This window comes from Lotus japonicus, chromosome 1, assembly GCF_012489685.1.
Source record: "Lotus japonicus ecotype B-129 chromosome 1, LjGifu_v1.2".
NCBI classification, from domain to species: domain Eukaryota; kingdom Viridiplantae; phylum Streptophyta; class Magnoliopsida; order Fabales; family Fabaceae; genus Lotus; species Lotus japonicus.
In genome coordinates, this window is record NC_080041.1 from 100,450,280 (window position 1) to 100,473,201 (window position 22,922).

The 22,922-nt window shown below is 35.2% G+C and overlaps 3 protein-coding genes across 5 annotated transcripts; 2 read left to right on the forward strand and 1 right to left on the reverse strand.

Annotated features, from left to right (window-relative positions):
• Window positions 1-7,196: 7,196 nt before the first annotated feature.
• Window positions 7,197-8,645, reverse strand: LOC130728408 (AT-hook motif nuclear-localized protein 23-like). 3 transcript variants are annotated; one of them, XM_057579872.1, is made up of 3 exons: window positions 8,491-8,645; window positions 7,486-8,328; window positions 7,197-7,332 (listed from the first exon to the last, which is right to left on the reverse strand). In XM_057579872.1, exon 2 carries the CDS (start codon window positions 8,314-8,316, stop codon window positions 7,507-7,509), a length of 810 nt encoding a protein of 269 aa, XP_057435855.1. In that variant the 5' UTR covers window positions 8,317-8,328; window positions 8,491-8,645; the 3' UTR covers window positions 7,197-7,332; window positions 7,486-7,506. The 3 variants fall into 3 exon arrangements, with proteins under 3 accessions (XP_057435855.1, XP_057435854.1, XP_057435856.1); XM_057579871.1 differs by having other exon boundaries at window positions 7,197-8,328; XM_057579873.1 differs by having other exon boundaries at window positions 7,197-8,328; window positions 8,443-8,575.
• An 8,268-nt stretch (window positions 8,646-16,913) lies between these two features.
• Window positions 16,914-20,541, forward strand: LOC130728409 (UDP-glycosyltransferase 74G1-like). Its single transcript, XM_057579874.1, has 4 exons — window positions 16,914-17,623; window positions 18,454-19,646; window positions 19,735-19,892; window positions 20,405-20,541. The coding sequence occupies exons 1-2, from the start codon at window positions 16,934-16,936 to the stop codon at window positions 19,189-19,191; spliced, it is 1,428 nt and encodes a 475-aa protein (XP_057435857.1). The 5' UTR covers window positions 16,914-16,933; the 3' UTR covers window positions 19,192-19,646; window positions 19,735-19,892; window positions 20,405-20,541.
• Window positions 20,397-21,769, forward strand: LOC130714882 (mogroside IE synthase-like; the record flags this gene model as incomplete). Its single annotated transcript, XM_057564858.1, has 2 exons — window positions 20,397-20,549; window positions 20,958-21,769. Coding segments are annotated over 2 exons (891 nt in total), but the record flags the coding sequence as incomplete, so codon positions are not given.
• Between the last annotated feature and the right edge of the window lie 1,153 nt (window positions 21,770-22,922).

The window sequence follows — 22,922 nt, forward strand, 5'->3', positions numbered from 1 at the left end:
ATAGACTCACACTTGAGAGATAGACAATTGAGAATTCAACTGTGAGAAAGAAGTTACATTGGATGATTAACGGAGTGTTGAACACTTTATAAGTGAAAAAACTCATACACGCAATACTTTAAAAGTTTTCAATGAAAAAAATGTGATATTCAATCCATTTTATGATCTAGTCTTATTACTCCAATATTGAAATCCTCATAGTTTTACTCGCGGCCAACAAATTTGATAAATCACAACATTCAAAAGTCAATTTTTTATTCATGGCTTAAGAAAAATGATGCTAGGGATACTAACAAAGTCATTGATAAGTAGCTTAAGCATTAATTTGGGATGACTTACTTAAGACTAGTTACAGGGGATGTTGAATACTTGTTTCAACGTTGAACATATGTAGTGGGGTGTTAAATAGGCTGTTGAACATTCAATCGGTTAAATGTTTTCAACTGGTTGAATAAATAGTAAGTGTGGGCCACTTAATACACTTGACAAAATTTCATTGGTTGTTGTGATTTCTAGGTTTTTATCTCATCCTAATTATTTGTGGTCAATTATTTCGTAGTAAATTAAAAAAAAAAATTCATCAAAATTCATCATTTTTTTTTTGTATATAAATAGAGACTTGGTTCTTTTCGACACATAATTTCTTCCTGTAGTTTTTCTATTTAGCCTCAAATAAACTCTTGTTTGTAGCTCTAAACATCTTTTTAGTGGAATGAATATCAACAATAATCCTTTTAACACCCAAAATTCTACCGATTACATTTTTAACTTTAATTATTTTAATTTAATTTAAATCGATAATTGTTATTAATCTATAATAAAAAATAAAAACATAAAAGAAAATAAGAATATGAAATAAAAGTGGTGGGGTAGGGTGTTGAATTTTATTAAACAAAACCATTGTAGTGAGTAAAAGTTGAATGTGTGTTAAATTATTAAATAGAAGATATAGAAAATATGACGTGGAGTGTAACAAATGAAAAAAAAGGATGTTGAATCTTCATTGTAAATAGTCTAAAAAGAAACGTGTTAGATGGGGTTTACAGAGAAGGAGGGGGGCACTAGTTTCGATACCATTAACGCATAGGCGGATGTACCGCCTGGCCATCCTAGGCCTGTGCTCAGGCTCTGGCCAAAAAAAAAAAAATTTCTTTGGCCCAGATCATAATTTGGGTAAAAAAAAAAACAAAAAAAGGGCAAATGTAAAGGTAAGGGAAAACTTCTTGGATATGTGCTCAGGCTTCCCAAAATTTCTGGTTCCGCCGCTGCATTAACGAGCACTACTTTAGATGATGACATGGATTCATATTGGCTGGAAAATTTTGATCTATGTCTAGTGGCCAAAATACACTTGTCTAGTGGCCAAAATACACTTGCTGCTAGCCTTATGCTAAGTTTTGCAGCTTTCTTTTTTGGCAATTCGTATTGTATTTCATATTAGCTTTTTGCTAATTGACAACCTTGTACATGGTTGAAGTACCCTTAGTACTTCCCTTAATATCATCTTTAGCTTACCTAAAAAAAAAAGATGATGACATGGATGAGTACAGAAGCGTTTTATTTTTATAAAACTCTCAATGTGTTTATATATACAACAATTACACGAAGAAAATTAAATGAAATCCTTAATGATAGAAGGATATGTTTCAGCATATTCTGATCATGTCATTCAGTGAGAATTTAAATGTGAGCTGAGTTCTTAGATTAGTTAAGTAGGAGTATGAGCGAGGATAATGATTTAATCCATTCATTCCTATTTAACTGTCCAGGAAGAGAAGAAACATACATATTAATGAGTGCAATTAATTTTGTTACTTTTCATAAAAGTATTATTTGATTTCCTATTTCAACCTTTAAAATGTATATTATCTTTCCTCATTTATTGTTCTTGCAAGGGCATTTCTTGGAAAAACATCAATTAATGCTCTCTTGAAACTCTAACTGGACAAATATATAGGAACAAATTTTTTTCTTCAAATTGGACAGATAATAAGAAACGGAGGGAGTATAAGATATGTAATCCATAAGTTTAATGTCTTAAAATTTTGGGTAAAGATAACGTCAATATCTCTTTATGTCTTACTTCTCGGATCATGAACTTCTCTATCTCCCCAAACAAGTACTAACTCTTGTATATATTGTGCCACAACTCAAGGAATTTGTTCCCTTAATATCATTACAAATCCCACAATGAATATTGGTTGAAATTTTCGTTTTATACTAACCTTGGAATTCGCATCATTCAAAGGACTTGGTTTTTAGTCCTAATCATTCAAAGGATACCAATGTCGTGAAGAAGTGTTCCATGTCAATTTTGTAGTAGCATGAGGCATGCATGGAGTGATATCGACTTCAATACTTTTTAGAGGACTTGGAGATGCAATTAGCACCATAAAAGAAACAATAACTTATTGTGCATTTGTCTAGTATTAGGCAATCATACTAATCGGATCGATATCACTAAAACCATTCAGGCTAGATGGAATGTTGGAGAGGTATCCTTAATTTTGTGTACTTTTAAGATAGAAATGCACTTAACAACCTTCAAATCTAACATAATTGTGTTGCTCAAGTGTTGCAATATGGGTGATGTCTGAAGTGTGAAAGAAAAATATTGAAGAGCACCCACAATAATGCGAAAAAACACCAGAATAAGAATATGCTTATCCTTGAGGACTTGTGGTGTGGTAATGACATCGTTAGTCAATTTGTTTTGCATATAACATAGTTGGTATAATTCTATTCACTTAGGAAGCGACCATCCTTGAAGAGAATTATTTTCATATCTAAGAAGTACTGCAAAGGTATAAGATCCAGTATAAGAATGTGGTTATTTAATGTTCAAATTAAGCTTTGGTCATGACTCTGATGCTATATTTGACTTCTTTGTGTCAACCAAAGACGTCAACAAAGAAAAGAAAAAAAGAGATGCACTTAAGTTTTTCATCGGACAAACCAAGTTAGCATCAGTGTTTAACAATTTAGCGTCTGTGAGAGCTAGCACTAAAATCACCAGAAACATAGCGTCCGACATAGGATAAATAGTGGAAGCTATGTTTCAACGTATCGTCCACCGGTCAATTTAGCATCGGAGTGGACCAACGCTAACTGTGTATGTGTATGATCCACTTCTTGCATTGAGATAAACCCTACATTCTCTAAGAGCCATCAATTTCTCCGCCGAAGTTTCCTTATAATTGTCCCTGTGTCAAAATTTTCCCAAACCCTACATTATATATTCTCTTCCTCCAACCCTCTCCATGGTCTGCCTTCTACGCCGCTCCTTCTCGTCACCCTCCTCTGCAACTCCTCCTCCTCGTCACCCTCCTTTGTCGCCCCTTACCATCTTGTAGTGTCAGCCTATACCATCGCCCCTCCCCTGCACCCTCCTCCACCACTATAAGTCGCCCTTGTCTCCCCTCTCGCACTATTACCCTCTCTCAGGCTACGCTCACCCTCCCTCCGTCGATTCTACATGTTCCGTCCCCTCTCTTCTCCTCTGCTACAAACAAGTCTCCCATATCTACTTGCAGTTACGTTGCAGCGAAGAAATTGTGATTCTATGCATGAAGCGGTACCTTTCTTACTTTAACCCATAATATTAAATGCCTTAAGGCCATAGAGTGAATATTCCATGGGTAACCAAAACAATTTTTTCACAATTTTTTCAAGTAACAATTCTCTTGCCTCCAGTAAAGTGGAATTTATCTCCTCATCACTTTCAAACAATAGTGATACCTCTACTGCTCCAAACTTCCTAACCTCAACATATAGTAGATGCCAATGTGAGACAAGAAATCCTGCACAATCTCCATGCTTTGCATCCCTTCTATGGTTACCATTTTTTTTATAAGCTATTATGAATATATTGAAGTGAAGTACAAGGAGTACTTCAACTCAATACAAGTATGAAGAGAAGAGGGAAAGAAAACTAAAATAACGACTACTACAGAAACAACACTGATCTACCTACTAGTAGAGAAGCTCACCACCCACCACCTCCAAGGAGACAGATTATAGAAAGCATGCATCATTAAAACCTTACTATGAAAAATCCCTTTAGAAAAACCTGGTGAAGGAAAACCTCCTTGGAGATTACCCCTTGATTATTGAAACCTTCTATGGTTACCATAACCGTTCTCGCTAACCACTTCCTATCATCTTTGGAATTGAAAAGAGTTATAAATGAAGAAAAAATATTATCACCAAACTCTTAAGGAACTTCTTATTCTTCACAACCCGTTTCGGGCCTCTTATCTCAAACATTTGGTTTTGTGGTCTTTGATTCCACCCTTGATTTATGTTTCCCTTAACCCTTCTTTCACCCAAAGTTACGCGAGTATTTTTTATATTCACATGCTAATTACGAACCAAAAAGTTACAACCCATTAAACTTCTGAATTGGTAATATATCTTGCTTTTGTTACATTCTTGTGCCTTACGAATCTGAACTTGCACTTTGTCCCTGCATTCTTACAATTTTGAATGAATGCATCTTTGATTAAGGTCGACTTCCTCAAAAAATTTCAAATCGTATTCAGTTCAATATGTTCCCGTAAGTCGTCAATAAAGAGAGAGGATAGCTTCTCCTATTCTACTCTCCTCTGTCTTAATCTCCACTCCTAATGAGACTTTCCATTAACCGTGTTAGCCTCCTTTTCTCGTACTTCATTCTCACCAATCATATCCCTCGATCGCTCCCCCGTCATTCCTATATCCTTACCACATTTCTCAACAATGTCGTTGCTACTCATCCTTGCGCTCGCCATTCACCAGATCCTAAGGACGCATCACGCAGCAAGATCCTCTTTTATAAGTGTTGGTGTTGGAAATTCAATTGCCTTTAAGGTTTTTAGGTTAGACCACACACCAAACCACTCTCCCTAACTGTCAACAACACAAAACTCAGCTAAGAAAACCATCAGCCCTGGGTCTCTGTGATTCAAATTCACATAGAAGGAACACAAGCCCACAATGATGGCCTCTGAAATTCTATTTGAATACAAGTTCAAATAGAGCAAGTCTAACTCGACTACTCTTATTAGACTTGAGTAAGAGTAATGAAATATAAGAAATGTTTATAAGGTCCAATTACCTAATTAAGAGATTTGGACAGACCACACAACCACTCTCCTCTAGCCGACTGTCCTTAACCATCAACAACCGGCCTTTTGGACGTGCTCACATATAACCACCCAACACTTCAGGGGAACGAAAATTAAGGTTTGAATGTGGAATTTTTGTAGTGGAGAGTGTACGTATAAGCAAACGAGAAGAAAAGCATATCGTAAACCTTTCTATCTTCTTTTATTCAAAACTCTCCACCAATTAGAAATCAAATTAAATAGCACTCAAAGCTTGATAATGATCAGAAAGTTAAACCAACAAAACCACTATCTCAAGTTCTCAACGAATATTCTATTCTTGTAAAGAATGAGAAAGGAATAGTGACAGCTTTGGCATGAAAAAACCAACGACATATATACCCACTCTGCAAGTTTCATACTAAATATATGATATAGGACCTACTTTATTCCTATCCAATCTCCAATATATTAAGATTATACTTATTTCATTTTCAAAACAATTTTGAAAACAATATCGGTTTAATTTGTATACTCTTTTGAATCATATCAACAAGAAATCGCTGTAGCCAAAGTAGCAGGTTAAGGGAAAAGTGACATAGAAGCAAATGTTGTTAATTAAGATTTTGAACATCATATCAACAAGAAATCGCTGTAGCCAAAGTATCAGGTTAAGGGAAAACTGACATGGAAGCAAATGTTGTTATTAAGATTTACTGGACATAGTTACAAATTGAACTCTACATGTTGATCACAAACGCTATATCAGTACACTGTACACCACCGTAAACAAAGTCTTAAAGTCTTGCTTCCAAGGTAGCTATTTTTTTAGTGTAATTTTGACTTGTAATTTTCTTACTACTTGCTCTTTTTTCTTATTGTAAAAAAAATACCTCTTGTATGTACTTTTTTTTCAATATATTCTTTCACTTATAAAAAAAATAAGCAAAGTTTTAAAAGTGTGAGTGTGGATAGTAACACATTAACACTCACACTCACTCTGTATTTAATGGTTAACCTAATTTCTTAAAGACTGCATTATTGCTTTAATTTGATAAGTTCTAGAGCATTAACTAGCAAGGGGGAAACAAGGGGTGCAAGTATTTTAAGGCATAATAACATGCATATGTTATGCTTTTTAAGACATATTTTATGGATAAACATGTCTTTGAATTAATTATTAAATTAGACGAGTTTCTGGAATAAGTTAAATCCTATCTTTTGGAATCTTAAATTTTATAAAAACGAATTGATTTAATTCGTACACTCAATCTAGCTAGCAATCAAAGTTAGATTATCTACCGTAGGACAAGCTAATTAAATTCTTAAAGTAGTTGTTTACACAGATTATGTCTCTTTAATTTGAATCATTAAATACTATTAATATTGAAGAACCTATTTAAGTTTAAGCAAGGTTTGTTTTGTGCAACATCATATTATATGTTTTTGAAACAAAGGCAATTGAAAACACCCTAAAATATACCACAAACTCACACAACTTAAGAATCTCTATGCATATGACTGACTGTCTTTGCCTTTCCTCTCACTCTAGGTATATTTTGGTTCCATCCCCATTTCTCTTTCTCCATCTAATTCCAATCTAAAATTGGTAGTTTAGAATAGATAAGAAAAGATGCTTCATATTGCTTTATGCATGTGAAGAAAATTAATTATATATATTAGACATTAATTAAGCTTTTTTTAGGTTTCTTCTACAACAGCCATATTGAACTAAGGGAAACAGAAATCAAGAAATATAATTATTCCCACTTGTTTTTAATAGTTTTTTCCCACTTGTATAAGGTGGAGTTAATTATATAAAAGAGAGAGATGTTCAACTTCATACGGTCAAAAGCAATAATTAATGTTAAGATTCTTGTAGTTAACTATTCTTCGAATACCAACAAACACAAATGATCAATTTGTGTGTATTATTTCTTGAGTGATCAATATATATGGAGTATTTGGTTATCCATATAGTTTCAATGTTGTGTGTTGTTTATACATTAAGAGCAAACTTAATTCATTGTTATCTGCTCTACTTTAAACTAAACCATGGAAACAAATTTATGAGACGGAGAAGAACATATCATCTAAAACCCAACTTCAAAGTTCAAAAAATATGTTATTGAGTCTGATTTATTCAACTTGAGGTCAATGCACAACCAAAACTATAGTCTAACAACAAGAACAACAACAAAGGGCAAACGTTTTACAATTGTTCCTAAAAAGAGTTCTTACAACATTCCTAGCAAAAGAAGACGAACTTCAGTAACAATCAGTACTTCTTCACAAACAATTCAAAGGAAAGAAGGAAATTCACCAGAAAATTAATATATATATATATATATATATATATATATATATATATATATATAGATGTTAAGATTCAACTACTCACCTTTGTGCCCCGAAGATCAACTCAATAAGATTGCCTTCCACCGGAGTTTCCAGCCCAACCATCAACTGGTAATTGAGGCATGTTTAGGGGTAAATTGAAGAACGGAAGCCCTGAAGATGGGTCAGGGAAAGAGTTATTAACTCCTCCACCACCACCACTGCCACTACCGCCACCAGCAGATGATTGACCTTGTTGCATCTGAAGAGATTCATCTTCCTCCAAGGGCAACCTCTCATACGCAACATTAGTAAATGATGAAGCAATCACAATAACTGGCCCAGAAGCCACCAAAGGGCCAACAACATTTCCTCCCACAACCTGACCTTGACCCCCACCAAGGAACACACTCAAACTTGTGGCACCTGGTGGAGCTGGAGGTGGGAGGAACGATCCTGATAAGGACAATATCTCAAACCTTCCGTGCAGTGTCACCACAGCGCCGGCGGCAGCTGGCTGCCGTAGTGTGACGTTGGTGACGGTGCCACTGCCGCTGAGAACACAGATCCCTTTCTGCCGTTTCCTTGCATAGGTAGCGACTGAGTCAAACACATCACAACCACTGCTGACTTCAAGGATGTGAGCCCTAAGCGTGTTTGCACTCTCCCTTGTGATGATCACGGGTGGTTTAGGCTTATTCTTTGATCCTGGTGGTCTTCCCCTTGGCCTCCGACCGACAACATCACCAGGACCTTGATTTTGTGTAGCTAGGTCAAGCCCTTCATTGCTGTTGTTGTTTCCATCTTGGTCTTGGTTCTCATCATGATCTTCAAGGTCAGGGCGTTGAAGGCGATGAACAAAGTGTGATGCTGAACCCAAGTCTATGCCGGCCATAAACACAAAGCTCTAAACAAGTATAAACACAAACCAAAAGGGAATGAAAAAAAGAATTATATAGTATGATTAAAATATGTAATAGAAAAAAACGAGAATAGTAATATGAAGAATTAAATTATGTACAGGGGTTTTTAAAAGGAAGTTATAATAGGAGTGCCCAATGATTCAAACCTCAGAAACGAATAGAAAACAAAGGGATCAATTGAGTACTGCAGAGAGAACCGAATGAGATGAGGTTGGAAGGGTAAAGAGAAAGAGAGAGAGTGTGTGACAAATTATAAAGTGGTCGAACTTGCATAGCTATTCTCACAACCAGAAAAGTAAACAAAGAATAAAAAATTCATCGTGGGATTAAACTATGATACTTTTTAATTAATTTCTTTGTAAGCCACATTCATATGAAGACTTTTAAATCATAGGATGAAGTTAAAATGTTGTGTCTATATCTTTGGAGGATGTGTGGGTGAGAGAAAGAGAGAGGGAGAGAGACAGGTAGGTTGGATGATTATTGAGAAAACCTAGGTTGGCTTTTGATAAAGAGAAAACCTAAAATATTAAAACCCTTAGCTAATAAGTAATTCTTGCACATGTTGAACAATTACTTTACAGAAAAAATTGTGGTTTTTCTTTCTTTCGGTCATCAATAAACATATCAGCGCTAGTTGGTGCACACAAGTATTTTTTGACACTAACAACATTTGCAACTTGTGATAGTTTTTTATTGCCAAAAACTACAATTTATAGTAATCGAGGCTAATTTCTATGCACCGACGACAGTGTAAATAAGTTTTACACAACCATTCAATCATATCTCTCTATTTTACTAGCTCATAATTAATTTTGAATTTAACAATATTTAAAATAAAAAATGGAAGGTTGTGATTGAATGATTGTGTAAAATTTTTTACACTGCCAATGCCTAGAAATTCATCTTATCGGAAATCGCTAAAAACTACAAATATTGCTGAAGTAAAAAAAAACTATTAGCACAAATTATTTTTGCAAACATAAACACACTTACTAGGCTTGGTGACCCAAGGGTTGCCAATTGTTATAACAATAATATATAAACTTTTTTTTGGGGAGGTTTTTTAATTCAACACTAAGTATTGAGAATCATGTCTAAATGTTCATATTTTCATGGAGTTAACTCTTTTAGGGTAGTTTAATTTATTTTTTTCATATATAAAGATCGAATATGAGAACTTAGCTTGTAGCTTGTTTAGCAAAGTTGAACATATACCACTTAAAATCATACTTTGATTTATTTGCTGAGGTTTTGACTTGAACTACAACTCTTCTTTATATCATGTTAGCCTGTTAGGGTTGAAATCTTACCAGATGCCTCATCATTTGTTTTCATACACTAGCTGGCAAAAATGTATAAACAAATATGCATCTTGCGAAATTTAAATGAGGTTGTCAGTGGTTATGATTAGTTTATTTTAGATACATATATTTGAAGAGTTTAATTATTGTATCTTTTTGAGCTTTATACAATCGTTTGATTAGAAATCATGAATTTTTCGTGTGATAATTAAATAGTGAGATGGTATCAAAATAGATCTCAAAAAAATTATATTTGAAACCATCCCACTATTTAGTCATGCAAAAGAAGGGGCTCACAGAATACTTCAAGGCTGGAGTGAAGAGTTGGTTTTGAACTGCCATTAATGCGCATTACCACAACAATTGATACCGGAAATAAAAGCTCAAAATACATTTTAAAATTTTACATTTTAAAGTATTTTGAAAAACATTCTGACACTATTTTGCCGGTAATGTGCATTACTACAACAATGGACACCGGAAATAAAAGCTTAGAAAATATTTCAAAAAATTACATTTTAAATGTAATTTTAGAAATACATTCTGAATTTTAGTTTTCGATAACAATTTTTGTAACTTCTGCCCTTTTGAACCATTAGAATCTGCATATTTCTACTGAATCTCAACACCTTGCCGAAGTTAAAAATCATTTCCCTATTTGAAATTTAAAAGTCTTAGGCTCAAGACACACTCTGTCCAATTATTCATAGTATATTGCCTTGGCCTACATAGAGGGCTCACACTAAAACGAAAAACAGTACAGTGAAAGAGAGGTTTTTGATAAAAATATATATTTGCTGATAGTAAAATAAGAGAGTACAGTAATCCATTGATTTTTTATGTTATAAGTAGAATTTGCACGAAATTTCTCAGTAAAATTTTAATCAAATTATATATGCATGATGCATCTGTCTGTGTCTCAAATGTGTACGTATTATATTTATGTTCATAATTAATGACTATAAAATTATCAGTCATATGAAAATTGTTATAAACTAGATATTGTTCTCTCGTGTCACATGTGTGTAATATATGAGTTATTAATAAATTTATAACACTAACAGAGAGATAATTTAGTTAGCAATGCAGGCTGAGTATGTGAGAAAAACTTTCGGATTCAATTCCCACACAATACACTCTAAAGGGATAACCGAGAGAAATGATAACAATATAATTTTTCTCTTTGACTCTATTTCGAGTCATACGAGATTGTTCTCTCACTCTTCCTCGTTAGATCTTCTGCCAAAAGTCTACCGCTGCAGCAAATCCTCGTCTTCGGCGTTGCCTATTTCCACCACAAGATTAAAGCATTAGACCCCATTTGGGATGGTTTCAAGTTTCTGATTTTCTGTTTAGAAAGTCAATTTCAAAAGAAAATTAAACATGTTTGACAAAAGTAGTGCTGATTTTATTTTAAGTCAGTTTTATTTGAAAATCAAAAAGAGGTTTTTATTTAACCGTTTCTGTTTTTACATTTTAGTAGTAACTTTTACGCGCATCATGTATGCATTCGTAATTCGGCACCTTCGTTTGAACATCCATTGCTAAATCTTCTTTCGTTTTTTTTTCTACATCGGAAAACATATCTTCTTTCTTTTCTCATGCATCAAACCCAAACCCATCATTCCTCTATTCCCTCTTTTTCTTCTCTAAACCTTCTTTTTCTTCTCTAAATGATTATAGAAAAAATATGGTAAAATCATCCTTGTCTTATGTGGATTAATGATATTTTTTAATGACGGTCAAGATTAATGATATTTAAGATAAGTGAAATTTCTGACTTACTTTTCTAAAATTTTATTGATCCACCATTATCGTGATTTTTTTTTATCAGCAAAGAAACAAATGCATTAAAAGAAAGTACAAGGGTTACTTCAATCTTAATTACAAAGGAAAAATGAAAAAAATGAGTAAAAAGGACAAAACACAAGTACAAATGAAGTAAAAAGCATTAAAGTGATTTAACCCAAATTTCTTTAGGGTCCAACTACACACATATATACGTATATTGGTTTTTTAAACCACACATATATTGATGATGTGTCTTATGAGAAATATGATTTTATATGAGAACATAAGAATAAATTACAATCATTATGGTTAGAATTAAAACATGAACTCATGTGACTTTTAAAATAAATTCATTTAAAAAAGTCAAATGACAATTTTAAGTGGTCGTGTGACTATTAAATTGTTTTAATTTTGACTAATCATGATCAGATCAAAATTGTTTTATATCTTCATAAGATTGAACTCACTCTCTAAGTCTTCTTTAGAGTGAGGGTTTGATTAGCCCACCTTTGTGTCGCCAACCCTCTTCCATGGCGGCGGTGGGGGCTCTTCTCTTTATTTCATTCGTCTTCTCGAGAAAAATATTCTACTGTCACCAATTCATAGGATAAAACTTGTTATAGCCTCTTAGTCAGCATCAAATTTCTTCCATCCTCAACGAAAGGAATGAGGGTTTGATTACCCCACTTCTGCGTCGTCAACCCTTCTCCACAACGGTGGTGGAGGCTTCTCTCTTTGTTTTCTTCTCTGCTTCCATCGACTCCTTTGGCTCTCTAGAACCTAAACCCTCTATGTGCAACATTTCTTGCCAATATCTAGTTTGTTTTGGACAGCTAAGGTTGTGCACGACGGAAGATATGCATCATCCATATTTTGCTGATTTGGCTTTTCAGTTGACACAACGAATGGATCATCAAGTTCAAGATCTAGTCAAAAGGTATCAAGTGATGGTCAGGGAGAGGGTGACAGTGCGACTGAAGGAGAGGGTATGAAGGATGATACTTTACGCGGGGAAGGAGGATCTTCTTGTACGTGCTTCACTTTGTTCATTGACAGAATAAAAAGTATGGGTGATTACCCCTAAATCAGAAAGATGTTTTCTCAACATGGAAAGCTTGAGAAGGTTTTCATTCAATGACGGTAAAAGCTTGGAAGGACATTTCAATTTGGTTTTGTTTTATTTACGTTGAGGAATCATGTCGATACAACAATTTCTCGACTTGATGGGTTTAAGACCGGAGGAGCCTCTTTGTCGATGAAGGTGGTTAGGTTTTCCTAGAGAGGTTCTGACATCTCGCAATCAGAGTGTTTTGACAAAGATCAGAAGAAGGCGAGATTAGTTATGCAAAGGAGGCTTCGAAAGGAATTTAGTTCATTGTCTTCGCTCTTAACTTGGCGTGATCTTTTTGGGCAAGAAAAGGAAGCATTGCGCGCATCTCCTCTCATCGGCAAAAGACTGTATGTTCGTAGTGTCTTGAAGGTTCGACTTTGAGGGAAACAAGTTTGCAGATGAGGGCTTTGATTCTTGATATTGTGTCCGATAAGCGAAGGTAAGATGATGTTTCTTCATAAGTTCAAGTAGGTATGGATGAAGGTGGAAAGGCATATAGGCTTATACCCGTTTTTAGAGGGGTGTGATGGTCTTGCAAGGCGTTATTTGGGGTTTCTGATTTGGTCCTCCTTAAGTAGAAGAATTTTTTTGCTAATCTAAAAACACTTCTGGTGCGCCATAAAAAAATCTAAGATCTTGTTAGGAAGAATTGCTTTCAATTTCAAATTCGTTTCTCTGTATTCGAGCGTTTGAATTTACTGATGTTGTTTTTGCTGTTGCAGGCTCTTGTTTTCCCTTTATGTCACCTAGGATATGTGTTCATCAGCCAAGCCTCTCCGCGGTTGATTGTGGGAGTAGTAATTGTGTTTTGGTTCGTGATGTTGTTGAACCGGAACCTTTAATTGTTGATAATGAGGCCCTTTCAGCAATGTGGTAGGGGAGGGACCGTCTAAATAAGTTTAGGAATGAGCTCAATGGTCGTTGCACTTTTGTGGAGGTAGGGGAAGGGGTCTTAAGGGTTCATTGTCCGAAGGAGAAGCCACTTAGTCCTCGTGGGTGGCCTAGGAAAGAAACGAACAGGGTCTGTGTGATGGAGTAGGGTAGTACAACTTCGTAGGATCATTTGCAATTGGTCCAGTCTCACTTCTATTTTGGAAACGCCCTTGGCTTCTTTGGCATCTTTGGTTTTGGGTAGTGTTTTCGATGGTCGTTACTCTACGCAAGCGAAAAAGTCGTGGCTTCTTGACAAGGTTTTGGGGCTAGTGCATGAAGGGAACGACTTGGATGCTATCTGTGGCATTGGAAAAGTATTTGAGGAACATTTCATATCATGGTTTTTGCTTCTCTTTGGCTAGTTTTGTGTTGTATTAAGGGCTTTTTTTGGTTTTGGGATTGCCTCTTGGTTAGGTGCCTGGTTTGATAGCTATTTTGCTAGTGCTTTTGTGGTCTTTGCTTAGGGTTATTGTTGGGTCTCCCCCCCCCCAATTTTTTGGGGGTTTTTCCTTGAGCACCGCGTTGATTTGCCTCATTTTGTTGGTGTAATCTTCGCTTGGAGACATGAATAGCATTCCGACACTTGGATTATTGATCACCCTCTAGATTACTAACTCGTTATTCCCTAGTTTCTTGGTTCTAGCAAGCTTGGATAGAAAATCGACTCTCACGTTATCCGTTCGGGGAACATGAACGAATTAAATCTCTTGGAACATTGAAGCTAGCTTCCTCATGTAGTCCATCTAACCTTCCATCAAAGGTTCTTTTGATTATATACTTTGATTTGTAGGATCACAAGTTGCGAGTCAGTGAAGAGTGTAACCTTTGTTGTTCCCAAATCTTGCGTCGTCGCGAGCCTGGCTACACAAGCTTCATATTCTGCCTAATTATTTGATGTTGGGAAATTAAACTGTAAATATTTCTCAATCGTAACTACTCCTGCCCTATACCTTTTTTAAGACGAACCATAAATATGGATGAATTAAGAGTTAACATCCCTTGAATCATCATCATGTGTGATTTTGCCGACTCATTCTTCAACATGTGCGCGGTTAAAGCCCAAAGCCCTGGGTAAAATCTACTGTGACTTGGGCTTTAACTGCTTGCCTCGGTTCATAAGTTATCTCTTGCTCAGATAATTCCACCGACCAAGCCACAATTCTACCGGCTAAGTCTGGTTCGTAAATCACCAGTCTTATTAGTAAACCCATTCAGACTATGATTTTGCGTACTTGGAAGTATTTCCTCACTCGCCTAACAGTGACTACAAAGGCCAAAACGACTTTTCCCGCTTCTGATATCTTAGTTTTAAAGAACTTTAATGATGAAATAAATTAGTTGCTGCCCATTTGGATTTTCTTTTACAAAAAAAGTACTAATCGCCTCCTCATTTATGCCTCGGTAAACGATTAGGATTTCTCCTAGAATGGACCGAGATAAAATTGGAGCGATGGTCAACAGATTTTTCTTACTAATGAATGCTTGCTCACACTCATATGCCAATTGGAAATCATTTCCTTTCTTGAGAAGCTTGTTAATGGCAACTCCCTTTGAGCGGACTTTGCTAAGAATCTCAATCTGTTGGACCCCCTTCACTGAACTGAGAGTTCACCATCTCCTGAACCGCTTACATTTGTCTGGATTGGCTTCAATCCCTCGCTACTTCAGCATGAAACCCAAAAAAATTCCAACTTGCGCCCAAAAGGTGCACTTTTGTGGGTTCAACCTCATGTTGAACTTTTTCAATTAGCTCAATATTAGGTTCAAGTCATTGATATGAACGCCAGTTGTTGTTGTTGTTTCATTATCATGTCATCTATGTATAGTTCAAGTCGTTCCCCTATCAATTCTCCAACATTGCTTTGTATGTTATGTGGTGGATCCACTTGTTTTTTATTATACCTTGAATATGCATCTATGAAGGATATGAATTGAAATCCTGAGGAGTTGTCAACTAACTTATCAATGTTTCGTAGGGAAAAAGATCCTTCAGGAAAGCCTCATTGAAGTATATATAATCCACACAGATGCATCATTTCCCGTTAGCCTACTTGACTAAAATTGGATTATCCAACCATGACGCATATTGGATTTCCCTTATGAACTCATCTTAAAGTAATTCAACCACTTGATCTTAAATGACTTTCTGATGCTCGAGACCTATGATTTATTTCTTATGAACGATGGACATACATTTCAGGTGTTTAGTAAGCTTATGACAACAAAATCAAGATCCAACCCCAACATATATGAAGTTGTAAAGGCGATGAGCTCTTTATTCTCTAGAAAAAGTGCCTCAAACCTATTTCTTAACTCCGGGTTTTCATCTTTCAAGTTGGCTGCATGGCGAATCCCTTACCTGGAACTTTTCTCCCCCTCCCCCCCCCCCCGAGAATGGTCGGGGAATTCCTTTATCTTCACTCATTCCTACTCTCTTGGATCAAGTTCTCTATATCCAACTTATCCCTAACCAGTTTTGCAATTCCGATCAGCGATGAGCGATCCACTTCTCTTCATTTTATATGTTTTGACATTCCTTCCTTCTTTGGATCACATCAAGTCCAAATTGTGACAATTTTCAGCTAACTTGTAATACTACTGACTTCTTCCTACTTCTGAGTGATTGTTTTTATAAAACTAATCATTTCATTTTTGTATTATTTGTTTATGAGAAGTTGTTATATAATTTTAGTATGAATTTGAATAATAATTATTATTGTAATATTTTAAAATAGCTGTAATAGCTTTTTTTTGGTACATAGTTGTAATAGTTTCTAAACAATGAATTTTTTTATTTACTACATAAGAAAATAATTTTCTTTTATTAAAATGTTAGATCAATCATAATAGGTTTACATGGTAATGACCAAAAAACAATTAGTCAAAATAAAAATCTTCATAACCAATTTAATTGAAAACCAATATAATTAGACAATTCTATTATAGATTAAAAAAATTATGAAATAAAGTTTATTTTTTATCAAAAAACATAGTCATTATTTACTAAAATAATTATATATAAAATATTTATTTATTAACTTAATTATTTTAAAAAAAACTTAATTCACTTATTTAAAATTTATTTTATTAATTATTTTATAAACTTCACAATTTTATATATTATTATATTAAATATAACATTTAATATCTTCTCCAGACTATTAAATTTATATAATAATATTTATTCCATTTATCTACAATATTTATATATTAGTATATTAAATATATTATTTATTACTTGTTTATTATTTATTAAATATATTATTTATTACTTGTTTACTAATGTATTTTCCTCAATTTTAAATATGAGTGTTACAGTAAATTTTATATTAATGAATGAGTTTTTACTTTTTAAACTATATGCATTATTGCCCAATTTTATATTAATGAATGAGTTTTTAAACTATATGCATTATTGCCCACCGATGCGATTGTGAATAAGCACACGCCATGCAAGAGAAAGAGAAAGAGCTTGGAAGAGAAATGGATAAGATAAACATGTCCAAGAAAATTCACTGTCTGGTGTTACCATATCCAGCAGCTGTAGGCCATCTCAATCCCATGCTTCAATTCTCCAAGCTCTTGCAGCATGAAGGAGTGAGAATAACACTAGTCACATCACATTTCTACAGAAACAGCATACAAGAATTGCCACCTTCCATTTCACTAGAGGCCATTTCTGACGGTTTTGATAGTGGCGGTTTTGAAGAAGCAGGAAAGAGCTTCAAGGTCTATAAAGATCGTTTTTGGCAAGAAGGGCCAAGGACTCTTACAGAGCTTATTGAGAAGCTTTGTAGAACAGGGTACCCTGTTGATTGTGTTATATATGATGCATTATTGCCTTGGGCCTTGGATGTTGCAAAGAGATTTGGAATTGTTGGGGTTGCTTTTATCACTCAAAATATTGCTGTGAATAGCATTTTCTACCATGCCTACTTGGGAAAGCTTCAAGCTCCTCTTAGTGAAGAAGTGATTTCTCTACCAGGGCTTCCCAAGCTTCAACATCAGGACTTGCCTTCTTTCTTCTGGTTGAAATTTGGAGAAGATCCTGTTTTACTTGAGTTAGTGGTGGGTCAATTTTCTAACTTTGACAAAGCTGATTGGATCCTCTGCAATTCCTTCTACGAGTTGAGCAAAGAGGTATATGTAGCTAAAACCCTAATGCTGGATTTCTGTTTTTTTTAGTGCATGATTGCATGTTTGAAAGCCTTATACAATTGAGTGTGTTTGGATGTGCGTTGGCAGAATTGATTTTAGCAGAAGTGATTATTGTAAATGTGAGGTAAAATTACGTGATTTATGTTTGGATACACTTATGAGTAAAGTGATTTCTTGTAGAGAATTTCGTTTGGATAACTTTGATTAGAATTGCTTTTAGGTGTATAATGACCAAAATGAGTATGAATAGTATAATCAAATCACACATGCTTACACCAATTGAAGAGCATTTGAGTAAACAAACATTAAAAACTGATTTCACTTTTTGAGAATTGATTTTACTCACCTCATAAGCTAACATGAGGTGTGTACTCTATAATTGATTTTGAGCCCTTAATTGATTATGATAGACAATATCCAAACATGTGAAAATCATTTCTCCACCATGTTTTTTGCCTCAAAATTAATTATGAGGTTCCCCACTGCTCTTCCAAACACACTGATTTTGAAGTCAAATCAATTCTGGGAAAAAACTTATGTGACAGTTTCAGAGAAGTTCATCCAAACACCTATTAATTGTGAAGTTTTCCAACTATAATGGATTCCACATGTTAAAGTTTTACCTAATCTGGAGATGGGTGTTATTTTCCTTAAATTTTCACAATTTTTGGTGAAATTCTCTGATGCAAATTTTTTTCCTTTTTTTTTACCGGCAACTGTTCTGCATTTGAGCCACTCTTATGGTTTAGGAGTTATGCTTTTTCATTTCAATAGATATTTTTTAATTGTAAGTGATTACAAATTGTTTCTAGGTAGCTGATTGGACGATGAAGATTTGGCCCAAATTTAGGATGATAGGACCTTCCATTCCATCCAAGTTCTTAGACAAGCAAATCAAAGATGATGAAGATTATGGAGTTTCAAAATTCACAAGTGAAGAATACATGGCATGGCTAAATGATAAGCCAAAAGGGTCTGTTGTGTATGTTTCTTTTGGGAGTTTTGCAGTCATCAATGAGGAGCAAACGAAGGAAGTAGCTTGTGGTTTGAGAGAAAGTGGAAGTTACTTCTTATGGGTGGTTAAAGCCTCTGAAGAGAGCAATATCCCCAAAGACTTTGAAAAGAAATCAGAGAAGGGCTTGGTAGTGACATGGTGTTCCCAGCTAAAAGTTCTAGCACATGAGGCTATAGGGTGCTTTGTAACACATTGTGGATGGAACTCTACATTGGAATCTTTGAGCTTAGGAGTTCCATCTATTGCAATGCCTATTGGGTCAGACCAATGCACCAATGCCAAGCACATTGCAGATGTTTGGAAAATTGGAATCAGAGCTCCGCTTGGTGAGAGGGGAATTGTGAGAAGAGATGCATTGGAGCATTGTATATGGGAAATAATGGAGAGTGAGAAAGGCAAAGAGATTAAGAACAATGCCTTGCAATGGAAGAATTTGGCTGCTGCAGCTGTTAGCACAGGTGGAAGTTCTCATAAACACATCACAGAATTTATTGATAGCTTGTTTCATTTACAAGCAACTAGCCCTGAATCATAGTTCACAAATTAATTCTTGATCAACTGAAGTATTGTGTATGGAAAGAACTCTCGCCGAGGGAGCTAGCTCTGCTAGAATGTGGATATTCCCAGCTCAAACAAGATTGCCTCCCGTGGAAGATACCTGTGTTAGACCCATCACTATAATTTTGACAAAAATAATTGCTTTTTTTAATGGAGTCATTACTTTCCATATCATTATTTTGCAGCTTCCTATAGAGTTCATTATCTTGTACTACTGAAGTAAAATGATATTATAAAGTCATAATGTTTACAAACCCATTAAATATAAAACCCCTGTCCCAATTACACCACAACATTATGCATTCTTGAGTGCTAGAAGGACACAGACAAGCGAGTTACAGCCAAGCTTAGTTAAACACTGTTCCAGCAAAAAGATTCCAATATACAAAATACATTCGTTGTCTTGTTCATTGAGTCAGCTGAGGAAGCATGGTAACTATATACACTCTAATTTTGGGTTAATGTTGTCTCGCTCATTGTTGCAACATGATTAATTTGCCTTTGTTATTATAATATGCAGTTCAACCTAAATTCATCAGTCAGGGAATTGCTCGAAGACTTTAATCTCACATCGGAACACTTAATTGCACAATAGATGAAACGTTTTTGACTCAATCTGTATGCTCATACAACCTCTCTTTGATCAAGGCTCGTACTTGGATCTCCATATATCTCTAGGTAAGAGTACTTGTAAATCTCTTTGATGCTGAACAGGTTGTTTGGTTGAGAGAAGAGAGAATGTGAATAGAGAATATGAGAAAGAGAAAATGGTAAGAAAAGTAGTATATTTTAAGAGAAAAAAATGTAGTGGGCACTCTCTCCTCTGGGTTAGTTGAATAGAAAGTGAGAAGAAAGAGTACTGTTACTTTAATATAAAGGTTTTAATTGCACTTTTGATTCCTCATCTATCATGATTGTGTGATTTGACTCATCAATGTTTAAAACATGCGATTTTGGTCCCTAATTTCTAATTTTTGAAAATTGGGCCTTTCGCATTGCCATCTAATTACTAACGGGCTTAGCCTATGTGGAGCTCATTAATGATGTGGATCCGCTGTAGTCCTAATACTTCTCCTGGAGAAGAAAGATAGATGTTAAGCAATCCCATCCTGGAAAATAGAGTTCTAAACACAAGCTGCCTGTAACCAGTTTAGTGAATAAAGCAGCTAACTGATGGGCTGATTTTATAGGCACCAATCTGAGAGGTCCATTGTTCACTTTCTCACGCATAAAGTGGCAATAGATGTCATACTTGAGTTAGTAGTGGCTCAGTTTTCTAACATTGACAAAGCTGATTGGATCCTCTGCAATTCCTTCTACGAGTTGAACAAAGAGGTATTTAGCTAAAACCAGAATGCTGTATTACTAGTTTTTGTTGTTTTTTAATTTATATCCTTCTTTTAGTGCTTGTTTGGAAATTCATTTATATTTGATTTTGAAGGCAGAACCTATTTCGGGGATAAGCTTCTGTGAGTAATTTCAGAATTTCAGAATTGATTGTGATAAAAGAGAAGTTGATCAAAACATACAATTAATTGTGAGGTTTTCTAAGTATAATGGATTGCTCATGTTAAATTTTACCTAACGTTGTCATGTGTGTTTTTTACATTTCACAAATTTTGGTAGAATTCTCTGATGCAAAAATTTACCTTTTTACATGGATTGTTCAGATGTTTTGAGCCAGTTATGCTTGTTTATTTCAATAACTTCTTTTAATAGTTAGTGATTACAAATTATTTCTAGGTAGCTGATTGGATGATGAAGACTTGGCCCAAGTTAAGGACCATAGGACCTTCCATCCCATCCATGTTCTTAGACAATCAAGTTAAAGATGATGAACGTTATGCTGTTGCAAAGTTCACAAGTGAAGAATTTATGGTATGGCTAAATGATAAGCCAAAAGGGTCTGTTGTTTATGTTTCTTTTGGGAGTATGGCAGCACTCAATGAGGAGCAAACAGTAGAAATGGCTTGTGGCTTGAGAGATAGTGGAAGTTACTTCTTATGGGTAGTCAGAGACTCTGAACAGAGTAAGATCCCAAAAGACTTCGAAAAGAAATCAGAGAAGGGCTTGGTAGTAACATGGTGCTCCCAGCTAAAAGTTCTAGCACATGAGGCTATTGGGTGCTTTATAACACATTGTGGATGGAACTCTATATTGGAAGCTTTGAGCTTAGGAGTTCCTACTATTGCAATGCCACGTTGGTCAGACCAATACACCAATGCCAAGCTTATTGTAGATGTTTGGAAAAGTGGAATCAGAGCTCCACTTGATGAGAAACAAGTTGTGAGAAGAGATGCATTGAAGCATTGTATATGGGAATTAATGGAGAGTGAGAACGGAAAAGAGATTAAGAGCAATGCCATGCAATGGAAGAATTTGGCTGCAGCAGCTGTAAGCAAAGGTGGAAGTTCTCATAAACATATAACAGAATTTGTGGACAGCTTGTTTCATTTACAAGCAACTTGCACTGATTCATAGTTCACAAATTAATTCTTCATCAACTGAAGTCGTATGGAATAAAACTCTCGCCGAAAGAGTTAGGCTCACTAAAACATGGATATTCCCAACTCAAATAAGGTTGTTTCCTGTGGAGTATACCAGTGTTAGACTTCTTTCAAATGAAGTCATTACTTTCCATGTCATTATTTTGCTATGGAGTCTTGTACTACTAAACTAAAAGTATATTATGAAGCCATAATGTTTACTAAGATGTGAAATATAAAACTTATGTCCCAATTACTCTAAAACAGTATGCATTCTTGATCTTGAGTAATAGTTTACACAGACATGTTGAGTTCACGCCAAGCTTGGTTAAACACTGTTCCAGCAAAAATATGCCAATATTCAAAATAAATCTGACTTTTATAGCAAACTTGGATTTAATTATCCTTAACGGATTGTTTGGTTGGAGGAGAACGGAGGGGAGGGGAGGGATTTTTAAAATCTGATTTTGTTTGGTTCAAACTTTAGGAGAGGAGGGGAGGGAATTGGAGGGGAGCAAAATCCCTCCAACCTCAATTTTTTGTTCCCCCAAAAGTGGGGGAATTAGGAGGGGAAATAAATTTCAGACAAAAATAACCCTGCACAAATTTTAAAATTCCAATTTTTTATCCTAGGGTTTCCCTTCTTTTTGTTAATATTCCACCGTCACACTCACTATTGGATCTTCTGCTGGCTTTCCTTCCTCAGTTACTCTAGTTCTATATTTTTTGAATCTGTTGTTCTCTGTTCCATTTCCTTCTTCCAGGTGGGTTTTTCATCTTTCTTACAATTTTTCCTTTTCCATTTATTCAATGTTATAAAATTCACACCATTTCGCAATAACCTAGATCATTGATTTCCGCAATAGGCTATAGACCGTGCAGGCCTTGAGATTTTTTATAACTCCTTTGAACTTTTTCTGAGATTTTCTCCTTGCTTTTGCACCGGAACGAGTAGTGGTGTCGATTGAGGTTTATGGTAATTTTAATTATAAAATCTCTCCCCTCCCCTCATGAACCAAATAAAAATAAGTTATTTTTCCTCCCCTCCCCTCCTATGAACCAAACATAATAAGTATTAAAATCACTCCTCTCCCTTCCCCTCCCCTCCCCTCCCCTCCATTAAAATTCCTCCCCTCCCCTCCTTTGAAGTTTGAACCAAACAGTATGTAAATGTGGATGAGTCGGTGGGGTTCCATTTGAAGTGGACTCAAAATTCAGGAGG